Source organism: Sorex araneus, chromosome 2, assembly GCF_027595985.1.
Source record: "Sorex araneus isolate mSorAra2 chromosome 2, mSorAra2.pri, whole genome shotgun sequence".
Taxonomy (NCBI): Eukaryota; Metazoa; Chordata; class Mammalia; order Eulipotyphla; family Soricidae; genus Sorex; species Sorex araneus.
In genome coordinates this window covers 331,960,156-331,975,673 of record NC_073303.1, presented here as the reverse complement: position 1 = coordinate 331,975,673, position 15,518 = coordinate 331,960,156, and the positions used below count along the sequence as shown (strand labels likewise).

Here is a 15,518-nt window from a genome sequence, read left to right as displayed (position 1 = left end):
CTCCTTATTGGGTGCTAGGAACAAAGGGTAACAGGCTTAAAAATATGACAGATGGCCAGGAGTAAATATTCTCAGTCAGTTAACTCTCAAGTAACAAGTGCATAGCATTAATTGTCTTCCTGTGTTTATACAAAAAAGACAATAAACTGCTAAGGATAGAAAGGAAAGAGAAAAGCAATATTTCACTTACAAAATCCAGAGTTCTCTGAAGAATCTGACTTTAGGAGTCACAGGTTCTGATTGGGGGAAATGAGTGATTAACAGAGCACAAAGGAAAAGTTAAAGATGAAAGGGAGTGCTTTGGAAGCATTGTGATGGGTGTTACTCAGCAAACTGGAGCTAGAGGTGGAGAAAAGACTGACCAGTGTTATACAACATGAATCATTCCCAAAGACTGTAGGCCAGGAGGTCTAGTCCCGGTAGGAAACTTGTCACAAAACAAAGGGGTGGGGGGATGCATTAGGACAGAGAAGGGACCACTATAATAGTAATAATTGGAAATGATCATTGGACAAAAACTAAGTGCTGAAAAGAGGTAAAGTGATGGGACAGTATTGCAAACCAGTGTTTAAAAGAAAATAAGAAAAGTGTCTGCCATAGAGGCAGGCTGCAGAGGGGGAGGGGGCCGGCGGTGGGTGGGTGCAGGCAGGAGGGAAAAGCATTGGTAGTGGAAAATGTACACTGAAGAATTAGGTGTTGGAACATTGTATGACTGAAACAATCATGAACAACTTTATAACTATCACAATGATTCAATAATTTTTTAAAAATATACTACTGTTGCTAATTTTAGTATAAATTCTCTAATAATGCGGTTAGACTAAGCCAAGAAAGGAGATATTAAATCACTTCAGGGCTAATCAGTGAAATCTTTTTACCTTTGTTTCATACCACATACCCCATGGTGCTGCAGAATATTTTTATTGTGTTAATTTATGACAGGTATTAAATACAATAAGGAACGGTCTGAACAAATTTTGCGGCTTGCTGCCTATATGCAAATACAATTTAATGCCTAAGGCCCAAAACAATTTTGATAGAAGTTTTGCTAGAACATCTTCCTAGACCTTGGGTTAATGAAATATGATTTTTTTTTTAAGAATTAAATAGGTGTGTTTATTGTAGGAGTAACCCCTGAGCATTGCCAGGTGTGACCCAAAAAGAAAAAAAAAAAAGAATGAAGGTGTGTTTACTGGCTTTTAAAAAAATCAAGCAATGATTACTGAGCTGACTACTGAAGTTGATTTACTTTTTAGTTTTGATTGGTAGGATGAATTTTCCCAAAACACAAAAAAATTTGTAAAACCATTTTCAAGAAAATTTAGGCCTTTTCACACAAAAAGTAAAAGGGATTAGAGCTGGACACTTAATTCCCTTGAGCAGCAAGGAGTTTCTTCCACACGTCACCATCTGGATATTGGTGTTGCTTTATGGATTCTTCCTTCATTTCTGTGGAATAGCCAGGGTCCTGGCAGAGACCAATGGAGTATTGTTAATAACTGGGAGCAAAATTGTATGTATTTCTGCTACTAGCAATGCCTTAAAATTAAACCAGATGCAACTGGATTTTAATAAATTTCCGATTCTTTGAAATGAGGGAGAGGGATACATTTTATTGGCTACTTCCCAGGAATAGTGAACTAGTAATCAAACTCTGAGGCCTCAGCCTGCCAGTGGAAATGAGCCCTGATGTAGGAGAAATGATTTTTCGAATTTAGCTAAGATATTATGAATACACAGCATTATACAAATGTAAGCATAATATTTTACTATTTTTTATTTCAAACAAAATGAGAATAAGTAGACTAGTAACACATTTGTAGTCAAACTGTTTGTTAGAAAGCAGCTAGGTTGTGTAGTTTTGTTATTTCTTTTTCCCAATCATTGAATGTTTTAAGTTCTCCACTGGTAAGAAAGAAACTGCATCAAGGGATACTTCACCTGTGACCTTTAGTCCTTCCTTGAACCATTTATTTTTATTTATTTTGTTGTTGTTGATTTTTGGGGCTACACCCAGTGGTGATGATGTTACTCAGGGGTTACTCCTGGCTCTGCATTCAGGAATTACTCCTGGCAGTGCTCAGGGGACCATATCAGGTGCTGGGGACCGAACTTACAAGGCAAGCACCCTACCCACTCTACTATCTCTCTGACTCCATGAACCATTTGTTTCTAAAATTGTAAATAAACTAAGGAATCAGCTTTGCACTGTAGGTTTAATCGATGCTAACAAGTAGTACAGACAGTGGTACTTGCTAAGGGAGATTTCCTGGCCAAGCTTACCTTGGGAGGCATGTAGGCAGCCTTCTGGATTCGTACTGGGTACTTGAAATGTTCGTGCAAGTGGTCAACGTATTCACACATCCTAGGAGGGAAGAGTGGGGCAGTGAGGCCTCCCGGCCAGTCCTGTGGTGCTGCTGAAGCAGAAGGAGCACTCGAGTACACGGCGAAGAAAGGTTTGGTTGATACTTCATGTTTCTGCAAATCTATGAACTTATGCCTTGTGTTCTCATCTATAAGATAAAGCCGTGTGTGTGTGTGTGTGTGTGTGTGTGTGTGTGTGTGTGTGTGTGTGTGTGTCTTGGGCGGGGAGGGGGCTTTGAGAGAAGTCACCTGATTGTAATGGTCTTGTGATCCACACAAAACATCAATTTAGATTTCATGCTTATCTGGGATTGAGTTTCGTTAACCAAAAGTTAGATAAAAAAAAATTTGTCAGTGAGGTCCCTTCCAGCTAGACACATAATCTGTTCAGATTTGGTGTCAACCACTACCTAGTTTTGTGACTTAGGGCAAGTGACCCAGCTCTACGACTGACTTTAGTTGTCAGTAATGAACAGGCAGCCCTGTGCCGGGTACAGGGGGCACGCAAAGGAATTGGAAAGAGTGTCTCACTGTTTACAGTGGACAGAGAGACCAGGCCACTGACTATATGTCAGATGTGCTGTGCTTACACTAAAGATCAGGCTACAGAAGGACCAGCCCCATGGGAGGGGACGGGGCCTTAAAGAATGAGCAGGAGGAACCAGAGTGATTGCACTTTGCACATGGCCAACCCAGATTCAGTCTCCAGCACCACGTACGGTCTGGAACCCATTTGAGCATAATTCCTAAACCCAAAGCCAGAAGTAAGCCCTGAGCAGTGCTATGAGTGGCACAAAATCAAAAAGGATAAATGAATGAACAGGACATAGGCAGGTGTTCCATGCAGGGAGAACCATAAAGATACCGGGGTGTGATGGTGCAGTTTCTCCCGGGAAACTCTGCACGTACAGTGGCATTCCCGAGCAGGTCTGCTCCAGATTAGTGCAGCACCTCACCCAATCCTGAGTGCATTCAAGACTGCCCTCTTCCTCATCCCTCAAGACCCCTAAGAGCGCAAATGGAAATCAGCAAAAGCAGAATAGTTTCAGAGTGGACATTTCTTATCATTCAGAATTCTTAAGGATTTAAGAGACAGCATCTGTCTACTCTACCAACTTAAGAAAGGAACCATTTTCAGGGGCCAGAGAGAGTGCAGTGGACAGGTAAGGTGCCTGCCTGCCTTATACATAGGAGATCCAGGTTCAATCCCTGGCAATCCCCCGAGCACAGACAGGTGTGCCACAAGAAAAGAAAGAGACAAACAAACAAACAAAAATTCCACACAAAAAGAAACAATTTCCAAAGGCAAAAGAACTGAAAAATTGGTTCATAGAACTGAGTTCCCCTGGCAGGGAGTGGGGGATGGGAAGGGCGGCCGGGCTGTCGGTGCAGGGGAACAGGCACTCCGGTGGGACTGGCGGGGGCTGGGGTGATGTGTGCATGGAACTATCATTAACATCACTGGAAATTCAGTAAAGAAGGGGAAATATATAAACTTTTAAAAATAAGAAAAAGGGGGGCTGGAGCCATAGCACAGCGGGGAGGACGTTTGCCTTGCACGCGGCCAACCCGGGTTCGATTCCCAGCATCCCATATGGTCCCCTGAGCACCGCCAGGGTCAATTCCTGAGTGCAGAGCCAGGAGTAACCCCTGTGCATCGCCGGGTGTGACCCAAAAAGAAAAAAAAAATAAGAAAAAGGAAACCATTACTTTGTAAGTGATGTTACACTTACAAAGTAATGGTTTCCTTTTTCTTATTTTTACATGTTACCCCCATGGTTCCCGTTTCTCATAATGTGAAGTTGGTGCTTATTTTTCCTCAGACTTATTTATAAGCTTTCGACGTGTATTTCTAGTGTAGTGGTCTTTTCATAATGCCACGTTTTATTTAGGGAAGGAAGAAAAGCATAAAAGGACCCTATGTATAAGGACGGAAGGAGTGAGGGCTCCTCATTTCCACCCACCCGGGGCTAATGGGACTGAATAAAGGTGTGCCCAGGTCCTGGAGGGTCACAGTGTGTGACAGCCCAGACAGGAGCAGAGGGTTACATGTAATGAAAGCAGAACTTTGGTTTTATTTTTGGTGGGGAGGGCACACTCAGCAGTGCTCAGGATTTACTCCTGGTGGGACTTGGGGTCCATCAGGGGGGCCCGGGATTGAACCCAGTTAACCACATGCAAGGCAAGTGCTCTATCTACTGTGGCCCCTGAAAGGAGACTTATAAAAACAACAGGAGAGGAGGAAGGCCTTTCTACCCTCAGACACCCACTCTTTTCCGTCCCGTTCCCCATATACTTAGTAAACAGCTTTAGTAAGGATCTGCCCCTTTGGGAGAGAAAGGATCCTAGGCAAGGGTGGCTCCCCTTCTTACTGCCAGTGTGGGGGAAAGTGGAAACACAAGCAGCTGGGCCTGGGAGGGACCAGATATGTTAAAGGATGTAGTTCCTAATGCCTCCGTCACAAGAACACAGTTTCTGAAGACCTCAGGGCTATTATTAAAGTGAATGCCATATTACTGACCTATTTTCAAGACTTGCAGAGATTGATATGAAATCAAATATGATCAGGTGCTGTACCAGTTCACAGAGGCCGACTCCACCAGCATGAGGACAAACAGGAACTAAAAGAAAAGCAGATGGCTATTTAATATCCAGAGGAGAGCAGAGAGGAAGGAGGGAAAGAAAAATCTCTTAATTTCTCTTATTGCCCGCAGGTGATGAAATCAGTATTGACAAGTGCCATTCCAGATTGAGAATTGCCAAAGATTCCCTGATTGAACCTGGAGGAGAGTTGGGAATGGGGGTAGACAAACTGGGCAGAGACGTGGTGGTTCAGTGGCAGCGCCATGGTGCCCTTACTTTGAAACTTTTTGGCCATCAGCAATACTGAGAGGTTCTCATTGACACTTCCCAGCCTGCAACTGTCAATCTGAAGAAACTGCAGGGCTTTCGCCTGTAGGAGCTGCTTAAACATCACTCTGTTGTGACACTGGGAACAGAATCGCAGAGAAATCAAGGGAAGAGTCAGCCTTTGCCTGTAGGATTTCTAACCTGGCAGCGTGCCAGCTCCAAGTTGCTGGTCAGAGTTTTTCTTTGCGCGGTTTTCTTTCTCCTTTGGCAGGAGGCCAGCTAGACAGTCCAGGTGGGGACTTTGTAGTCACTTCTCTACAAAGCTGCTAGTGGATCCGTGGATCAAATGAATTTTCCCGCTCACTACCTATTAAGGAATTACTGTCATCGACTCATACATGGCAGATGAAGCAAGGCACCAGGCTGGAATGCGCTGACACAGACGGGAGCAGGTGGCGGGGCCTGCAAAACAGCCTCTGCAGAGCACCACTGCTCCCTTGGCTGGCAGAGCTGAGAATCTGCTCCTTCACGCTCTGCTCGTGGGCTGAGCGCTGCAGGTTTTGGCAGGCACTTGGGCTTCGTTTATAAGCACAGAAAGTGAACCCGCTAATGTTTACTCAATTTAGAAGCTGACTTTCTTACAGTGTGTTTTATGTCCTTGGAACAGCAACTGTTAATGTGTTGCCTTGTGAATTTCAAGTTAAAACACCCTGAAAAAAGATAAATGACCCCAGTCATCTGAGTTGCAGAAAAATAAGCAATTTTTTTTTTTAAATTCAGACTCCAGACTTGTAGGAAGCACTGTTAAGTGACCCAATTCCTGAGGTTATGGAATTTCCCAACTCAGAACGCTACAGGTGTTTTTGCACACTGACTGCCAGTTGGATTGGTCTGGTCTGTGGATCGGGTTGGTGCTGACCCCAGAGAAACTCGATTTACCTGTTCTCCTGTGGCAACGCCAATTCCAAGTGGGGCCAATGCCTATAAAAGATAAGGAAAACTTAGTCTCCTGAGTTTGTGAACTGAAACTCCTAATGTTAAAAAGAATTTAGAGGGGCTGGAGCGATGGTGCAGCAGGCAGGGCACTTGCCTTGCATGCGGTGGACACTGGTTCTGTCCCTGACACCCAACATAGACCTTTGAGCCTGCCAGAAGTAGTTCCGGAGCAAAGAGCCAGGTATCCTGAGCACCTAGAGATGTGCCCCCCCCCCCAAGCCCTTTCCCTAAAATGAAAAGAATGTAGAACTGAAGAAGGAAATGTCTTTTGTTGGTGAGATTTTTCTTTCAAGCTGTTTATGTGTTATTATATGATAGTATTAATTTTGGGTGTATAACAATGATATAGACATATACTGCAAAATTATTACAATAAACTTAGCTAACATCCATCATCATACTGAATTTTTTGGATATGATGAGAACTTTTTTCTTTCAGATTTTTGGGCCATATTTTCTAGTACCCAGGGCTCTGGAGAGAGGGAAAAGATACAGTCACTCAGGAATGGCTCTGGCCTTGGCTGCTTAGAGGTAATCACTCTTATTCCCTATCTCCCTAATGAAAACTTTCAGTGATTATTCTAGAACCTTTCTTCAAGCGCAGTTAAATCCTATTTTATAGGTTATACTGACTTCCTTCCTCACTTGTGAATTCCTAACATGGTGAGACTGGAATGATCTGAACATGGTACTCTCTGTCCTTCCCCTTGAAGCAGGTTTACTCTCTTCACCTGAGCTCCTGGCCAGGTTCCTGTGCCTCCCATTAGGATTTCCCTGTCACTTTCCTCAGGCATGGCTGGTTTCTCCCTGACTTGCTTTCCCATAGAACAACCAGTGACACTGGTGAACTTCCTACCTGTCTGGCATTGAGCGACACCCAGACTGAAATGATTCTTCATCAACCCTCTGGGTTAGGACATTGTATTCTCCTCCCCACCACCCTCTTTCATGGATCAGAAAAGCCCAGTTCTTTACCTGAATACAAACTAGATAGTGTGAAGCCAGGGTTAGATACCTAGGCCAGCTGCAAAAGCCAGAACCACTAGAGGGGCCAACTTCCTGGTGAAAAACCCCTTAAATTAGGAGTCAGGTGTCCATAATTCTGGTACCTGCTAATGGAACATGTGGACCTGGGGAGTCATGGGCCACCAGAACCTCTGGCCTCCTGGCCTGCATAAATAAAAAGTTAGAGCCACTGGTTGCTGAAGTCCTGTCTACTTGGGGGCTGGAGGAGGGACATTATTACCAGGAATTGAACCCAGGACCATCCATTCACCTTCTCTTGGGGAGGTCTGACCTTGATATTTGCTAAGGAAACCCCTGCTTCTAAGTCACCCAGAGGAAACAATACCTACTTCTTTCTGGGTGAGTGAAATATTTTAGTATCAGATTTCTCTGTTTACAAAATCTGGGAACCATGTCTAGGAACCTTTGGATTGATGGTAACCTTTTGACTTCCTAGCAATTTATTCTCTCTAAAATAAATAGATAAGCTGAAGTGAATAAACAGACCAGTCTGCAATATCAGCACTTTTCACAAGTTACCATTATTTCTGCTATTTCATCAGGAAACATCAGGAACCAGCAAAGAAATTTCAGTCTGCCACAAACACTGAAAAACTTAACCAATAGAAAGAAGGAAATACACTCGTCTGTATATATTTGTGTTGAGAGAGAGACATAGCGCTTGAAAGAAAGAGGGGAGGCGGGGAGAGGGGCAGGGGATGGTAGCAGCAGCAGAGACAGTGGTACTTTTGAGACCTTAGAAATGGCAGCATGTCCCAGAATGTCGTCAGGGGAGGTTGGCTCCTCGATCCACAGTGGCTTGAACTCAGCCAGTTTTGCCATCCACTCCACGGCCTCAGGGACATCCCAGCGCTGGTTGGCATCCAGCATCTGCAGGGACAGAGAGACCCTTCACAGTGACATCTGCTCTGAGATCTCAGGGCCAATTCCTGATACTTATGGTCCTGTGAGCACTGCTCTTTGGTGGATGTGGCCCCAACACCCCACAAAAAATAAAATTAAAACATGCATAGTCAATATGTATTCAATGATTGTTTATTGACTTACCAATTAATAAGTGTGGCATAATAATAAGCAACCCAATTTCACTAAGCACCAATTTCATAATAATAAGCACCAATTTCACTAAGCATTTTATCTATTTGTCCTATTTAATATGGACTGGAGCGACAGCACAGTGGGTAGGGCATTTGCCTTGCACGAGGCTGGCCGGCCTCTGTTCCTCTCAGAGAGCCCAGCAAGCTACCGAGAGTATCCTGCCTGCACGGCAGAGCCTGGCAAGCTACCTGTGGTGTATTCGGTGTGCCAAAAACAGTAACAAGTCTCACAATGGAATGTTACTGGTGCCTGCTCAAGCAAATCCATGAACAATGGGATGACAGTGCTACCGATGTCTTATAAGAGGTATGCAGAGAAATTGAGTTATATGTCTGAGAAAAAGTTAAGTGAATATAAATTTAAGTTCAGGCTCCTTACTCCAAGAAAAGCACTGCTCTTCGGGGTAGTTCGCATGCCTAGAAGACACTCTGGATGTGCAAAAAATCAAGAAATGACCCCTCTACCCCAATGACACCAAGCCTCCAGAAGGCAGAGATGGAGCTAAATGTGCTAAGTGGTAATGGTTTCCTCATGGGAGCCTATGAAGACCTGAGGACAATACAGCCAATTCGTATCATAAATTATTTGGCTAAGGATGACATCATAAAACAAAAATAGTATCTGTAATGTATAAATAAAGGGACTTCTGGTTCTTGGTCAAGAACTCAAATTTCTCTTTTAACATGCCTCTAAAAGTTTAATAATAAAAACAAAACAGTTTGTCTTGATTTTATAAAGGTTTTTTTTTTATATAGTGAGAAATGCTTTATAGAAATATATAGGAAAGTCCTGTCCTTAGTTTTTTTTTTCCCTCAGCCAAAATTGTGCATTTTTTTCAATGGCTTCCTAAGACTGCCTACCCAGCTAATTTCTAAAGGAGACAGTAGGGGCTGGAGAGATGATTAGTGGGTAAGGCGTTTGTCTTGCACACAGTCGACTCAGGTTCAATCACCTTCACTCCATATATTCCCCCCAACCACACCAGGAGTGAATGCAGAGCCAGGAGTAAACCCTGAGCACTTCTGGGTGTGGCCCCCAACAAAAAATTAAAAATAAAAGGCAAAGTAAGGGATGTTAGAGCAATAGCCTTGCCTGCCTTGCATGCTACTGACCCAGGTTTGATCGTGACATCCCTTATAGTTCCCTGAGCCATACAAGGAGTAAAGTCACACAACAGAGCCAGGTGTGTGACCTGAACACTGCCAGGTGTATGACCCCCCTCATAGACATGTGTGTTGTTGTATATGTATATGTATTCAAAAAACAAATGCATGTATATATGTATGTATGTATGTACGTATATTAAAATAAACAAAACAACAAAAGGGAAAGTAAATGACTGACACTTTGAAGGACCAATGAGAGATCTGCTTTTCTCAGGGGAATTCTTGCTAGAAAAATATAACAATCTCTAGTCTGCTCTTAATTAACTACGGGAAATGAAAAAAAACTATTTAAACTATCACCCCCCCTCAGTTTTCATTTGATTTTGCCTACTATAAGATCATGAAGCAGAACTTCCTTTGTCATTAAGACAACTAAGTCTTATAAGTCCTAATTTTCTTTAATCCTTACTGGAAATAAGTTGTATTTTGACTCTAGAGAAAACTTTCTGAAGAACAGTTTATTTCTCAGTGGTTGGAGAGAACGTTTATTTACCAAAGTCTTGTCAGATCCAATCATGTTTCTGATGAGGCGGCATCTACGGATGTCATCCTGGATATCACCTCCAACCTTCACCTTAAACCTGCAAGAAACACTCGTCTGGTAGCTTCCGTCTGTCTCCTGACCTGCAAAGACACCTGAGTTTGCTGCAGATCTGGCCATCCCTGTCAATAATTCACAGACCCCATGTTTTAGCCGATGTGGTCTTGCTCTTTCCTAGTCAATCTTCAGACAGGTCATTTGAAAATCATCCTGCAAACAGCCTCCCTGCTCTTAGTATTGGGACAATGATTCTAAATTAGGTGCTGACCTGAAGTTAAGGAACTAGAGAGTCTTAGGTTTCTTTAGTAACATAACTCAGCTTTGACTGTGCCATGAAAAGAATTCAAGAAGGAACTCCAAGTCAGACTTGGAGAAAAGAGAGGGACGATGGGGGGATTGAAGGCACAGCCTAGTTACATGGTGAATGTTCAGAGCATGCTGGATGAAACACCTCTTTGTCGTTGCTCTTTACCAGAGGGCTTCACCTAAATCCACTCAGGGTGAGGTGGGCTGTGGGGACCAGTGGCATTTTATTCAAGAGAGCAAAATGAAATGACAAGGTCACATAAATATGAAAACATCAGGTCTCCTGCATCACACTGCTGACCACAGGCCAAGCGTTTCATCTCTTTTCTTTTTTAATTTTTGGGTCACAAAGGCGATACTCAGGGGTTACTCCTGGCTCTGCACTCAGAAATTACTTCTGGCAGTGCTTGGGGGACCATATGGGATTCTGGGGATTGAACCTGGGTCGGCTGCAAGGCAAACGCCCTACCTGCTATACTCGTCAGCCCCTTCCAGGCCCTCCTTAGTTTGTTGACGCCCAACTCTTCCTCAGACCTGCATTGTACCCCACAGCCCAAGCACTGGTCTCGGCACTCAGGAGAGAGCGTGTGCCTGAGTGTGGCACTGGGCAGGGCCAGCGATTCTCTGCAGCTTACCTGTCTTCGTGCCCTGAACATTTGGTGCTGTGACCATCTCCACTTCTAGACAGGTGGAGTAATAGCTCAGGAGGTGAGGTGCTTGCCTTGCCAAGCAGCCAATGCCAGTTCATTCTGGCCCAGTGCTGGCACTGCCAGGGGTCCCTCCTGAGCACAGAGCCAGGAATAACCTCTGAGGACCACCTCCAAACCATCTTCCCACCCCCCAAAATAGATTGCCTCTCTAGACAGAGCTGGGGGGGTGTGGTCCACTCTACTTTCCACAAGGTCCGTTTCACAAAAAGTGGAGGGCCATGGCACAAGACTGGGGGGCAAGTGGCAGGAGGAGGGGCATAGGAAGAAAGTCAGGTTGAAAAGCACTGACTTCAGGGAAGGAGCTGCCCAGCCCTCAGAAGCCCACGGAGAACAGGGGACCTGGCACTGCGGGTTACAGGGCAGCAAAGGGCAGCTCAGACGACTCAGACAACAGGGAAGTGCCCCAATGGAGGAGGCTCCTGCTCTAGTGACAGCCATGGAACAGCCAAAGAAGGTTTGTCACTGGCACCAAATCGTGGGGTCTTAGTTCCAGCTGGTGCTTGAAATGAATGCTCTCCCAAGGTCTCTGATTCGGACAGACTCACCTCAACTCTAGAGAAGTCCTCGCCCCCTATTCCTCTGTACAGATGCTCCTGCATGAGTCCTGCGCTCAGGGCGCCCTTTGCTCCTGGCTCCCCTGAGCCTCTCATGCTACCAACTGGGAAAGTCAAGCTCATGATCCAACTGAAGAAGTTACCTGGTCCAGCCGTCCTTCAGGGCTTTGGTGCAGAGCTGTGGGGAAGGGAGTATAACTCTCACCACGTGCTGAAATATTCCCCGGGGTCTGCCAAGCATCTCAGGTGACTCTGAATTGATTTCCCAGACACCGTGGATGTAGGAGGAACTATGAACTATCACGTGTTGCTGAAATTTGGAGCCACCGCAGCTCAGCCAACTGTGGAACTCTGTCTGCCTGGAGAGTGGTTTTCTTTCCTCATCCCTGTGGGAACTGTTCTTTCCTTGTCCCAACCTCTCTAGCAGGGGAGTGGAGACGCGTGGGCCTATTTCAAGCTGGGCTACTCCCCAACAGCCACAGAACTAACTGATGGCAGAATAGCGACCAGAAGGCGGCCTTGGTGTCACTGTGAGGACATGGCATGATGAGAAAGAACTACTGGCTGAGCACTGGTTCTGTGCCACACGCTGTGAGCACTAACAACACAGCCTTCAACCTGATCCTGGAAGCCACCCATGAAGAGAGGGATGAGTCCCCTTTCCCGAAGAGGAGAAAGAGGCTCAGTTTGTCATGCCCCTCCCTCTGCCTGGACATCCAGGCTAGGCTGCCACTTTCCAGAGCCTAAGAATGTACAGGCCCCCAGTGGGAACAGCCAAACTGTGACTGGCGGGTCACAACTTTCGGAATGTGGCCTCAGTTCCAAAACAATTCCAAGATTCTCACTCGAAAGTGTTAGAATTTTTTTCCCCCTGAAAGCCAGGAATAGAAATGCTGTCGCCTGCCAGGTGCTAATACCCACCTGCTTCAGCATGTCATCCGAGTACCCCAGCCAGGCGCAGGAGGTGGTGTAGGCAGGGTAGCCCTGGGCCAGCATTTGCTTTTCTGCAGAAAAAGAAAAAGCCTTTGTGCCTTCCAGTAGGATTATAATTGCTCGAGGCTCAGCGGAGGCCCCAGGAGGATCCAGCTGTTCCTCCCCACCCTGCCTGCCCTTCTCCTGCACCCGGCCCCAGTCCAGCCTCTTGGCCACAGTCAAGATTGTACAAATTCTCAGAATGTCCCACTCTGGGTGGAGTGAAACCTTCCTTGGTCCAAGGCATCACCCTAAACCGGAAGTGCCTTTGAGCAGTTGCTCAATTGCAGCCTGAGGAAAGAAGAAATCAGACCCACACAGCAGCAGAGGGCCTGCGAGAAGGGGAGCAGGGAGTCAAGTCCCAAGGAGCAGGGACCCTCAAAACTGGGCAATGGTAGTAAAATAGTCAGGGAAACCTCCACAGACCCACCTCTTTCTTTTTTAGCTGCTTCACCTTCCCGCAGTATTTCTGGAAAAAAGAAAAGGTATCTGTGCTCTGCGGCCCACAGAGCGAGCCCAGCGCCCTCCCAGGAGCGTGACTCACCATAAGCCTCCTCCTCAGTCAGGACATCGGTGATGTACCTAAAATCAATGCAGGACAGCAGTGTCCGGGGGTCCTGGCAGAGTGACAGGGTGGGTTGGGGGTGGGGGAGACCAGAGTCAATTCCCAAGCAAACAGTTCAGTTGGATTAAGGGTCAGTGCTGCCTCCTGACAAAGTCCTCAGGCCTCAGGCTCCATGCCCTCACCCTCTCCTGCCCCTCCCATTCCTCAAAACCAAGTCGCCCCATTCCGAACCACACTGAGGACTGGAGAGAGACTCATGCCCAGGGCAAAGCAAATGGATGCACCATCTGGAGACCGTTTGCCACTGCTCAGCTCAGGGCTGACTCAAAAACAGGGGCAGTTTCTCAAGAGAAGGACAGGGCCGGCACCATCCCCTGCACCCACCATTTGTAAGCAGCTGGACCTGGGCAGCTTCCGCTCCTACCCAGCGGGATACTGCAGAGGAAAAGCAGCCCTCGGACCCTCGCTGGCTCAGCTCCCTGCCTTCCCTCCACGCTCAGGCCACAGGGCAAAGGTCTGAGGAGGCCTTTAGCTGAGACCACTGCCTGGCCACTCTGAAGGTCAGGGGGAAAGCAACAGCAGCTCCATGCCCATCCATGTTTTACTGTGAGTAATACTACTCCAGCGTTGCCATTCCAAATGAGAGAAACTCACTCAAAAATGCTGAGAGTCTGCCTCTTTATAGAGCACTGGCACTACGGCAGTCCTGGATAAGACAAGCACATCTTGTTCTTTAGCATTTGTGATTGCATTGCTCATTTGGTCTTCAACCAAGGCTATTGGGATGTGATGGTTATTTCCACAGTTATGAAACAGAGGCTTAGAGTATTTGTACCACAGGAGAAAGGTCCACAATAGAGGAAGAGGGACTGAGTGTGGCACCTCTCACTACCCCATCCTCCTTTGAGTACAACTATCTGTCATCTCACCTGTCAAGAAAGGAAGAACATAATTCACTCAAAGTGATTTTATCTCCAGTACAGTGATTCATAGATGGTCCCTGGATAGATTCACTGATTATCAAAAAGAAGGAAAGTCAAGAAGTCTATTTCACTTACAGAAACAGCATTGAATAATTTACTTACCATGTCAACAAGTAACTTCCACAAAGGCTTCAAGAAACAAAAGGAAAGATTTGTCAAACATGTGTGCAAAGTACAGTTGTTTCCTGAGAGTAAATGTAGGAGTCGCAGACTCTAGCTAGGAGACAACCTCTGGGGAGGAAGAATCAGCTGCACAGGCTGAGTGCGGGCTTTGCATGCAGGCCCGGGTTCAATACCCGACAGTGCACGGTCCTCTGAACACCAAGCCGAGAATAGTCCCTGAGCATTTCTTGGTGTACTAGACCCCCCAAAACCAAACAAAATAAATAAGATGAAATAAAATAAAATTAAATCATCTGCTCCCCTGGCTACTCTCAGGAGACCAGAGTCAATTCCCAAGTGGATTGTTAATTTACACCAAGGCCCTTCTGGGAAAATGCTTGGGAATTCGTGTTCAGTTTTTGGATTAAGGGTCAATGCTGCCTCCTGACCACGTCCTCAGGTCTCTGAGCCCTCCCCTGCTGCACCCTCACCTCCCATTTGCTGCCCCTTTCTCAGCCCTTTCTAACCTATTCCTACAACTTCATGACTACTGCCAGTATCACTCAGGGGAGGAAAAAACAGTCAGACAATTCTGTATTCCAAATATTTGATAAGTGCCTGCCATGTATTTGCAGATTACGGAGGCTGATCCTCTTCGAGGCCTGACACCTCTGCACGTGTCCTCTTGTTCCAAGGAAGTACTGCAGGATGACTCACCTTCCCCTCCTGCTTGGCCCAAAGGTCCCACACAGCATTAAGAACAGCCGCTGTTGCCAGATGCACAACACCTTTCTCGGGACCAATCTGGTTAGGAAACAGACCATATCAGCACTCCTTAAAAATGAAAAGGAGTTCTGAGTTCCCTAGCCAGCAACATATTTCAAGAGTTAATTGAAACTCATTTAACAATTACTTAAAAAAAAAAAATCTAATCTACTGAGGAATTCCAAGAACAGTGTAAAAACATCCTATATGTTTCTCCCCACCTTGCCCTACTCTTGTGTTCTCTCTATACACAATCTCTCTCTCTTTTTATTTGTAGACAAATAATATTATCTTTAGATAATAGACAATTGTTGTCTGTAAACAACTATATTATATTATAAAATATTAACATTGTTTAATAAAATCAATAAGTTATACACACAGAGAGAATGTTCCCAGTACCATGCAAAAAATAAGACAATCCATAATCAAGTTTCACCAATTGTTCCAATAATGTGCTTTATGAGGCGGTGCTCGGGAAATCCTGGGGCCCCTCCTCACCATCTCAGCAAACAGAGGC

General features: G+C 45.5%; 1 protein-coding gene across 3 annotated transcripts in view; it reads right to left on the bottom strand.

Annotated features, from left to right (window-relative positions):
- Positions 1-1,366: 1,366 nt before the first annotated feature.
- Positions 1,367-15,518, bottom strand: part of ENOSF1 (enolase superfamily member 1) — a 28,956-nt gene continuing 14,804 nt past the window's right edge. For 2 of the 3 annotated variants that reach the window (XM_004606005.2, XM_055128185.1), the window contains 13 exons: positions 14,951-15,037; positions 14,234-14,260; positions 13,128-13,200; positions 13,014-13,052; positions 12,533-12,615; positions 11,755-11,789; positions 9,994-10,081; positions 7,972-8,106; positions 6,154-6,195; positions 5,224-5,353; positions 4,886-4,985; positions 2,284-2,365; positions 1,367-1,468 (listed from right to left, as the gene is read on the bottom strand). In XM_004606005.2, coding sequence (XP_004606062.2) covers positions 1,367-1,468; positions 2,284-2,365; positions 4,886-4,985; positions 5,224-5,353; positions 6,154-6,195; positions 7,972-8,106; positions 9,994-10,081; positions 11,755-11,789; positions 12,533-12,615; positions 13,014-13,052; positions 13,128-13,200; positions 14,234-14,260; positions 14,951-15,037 — 1,023 coding nt within the window. The remainder of the gene's footprint in view (positions 1,469-2,283; positions 2,366-4,885; positions 4,986-5,223; positions 5,354-6,153; positions 6,196-7,971; positions 8,107-9,993; positions 10,082-11,754; positions 11,790-12,532; positions 12,616-13,013; positions 13,053-13,127; positions 13,201-14,233; positions 14,261-14,950; positions 15,038-15,518) is intronic. The other variant, XM_055128184.1, reaches the window with a different exon arrangement.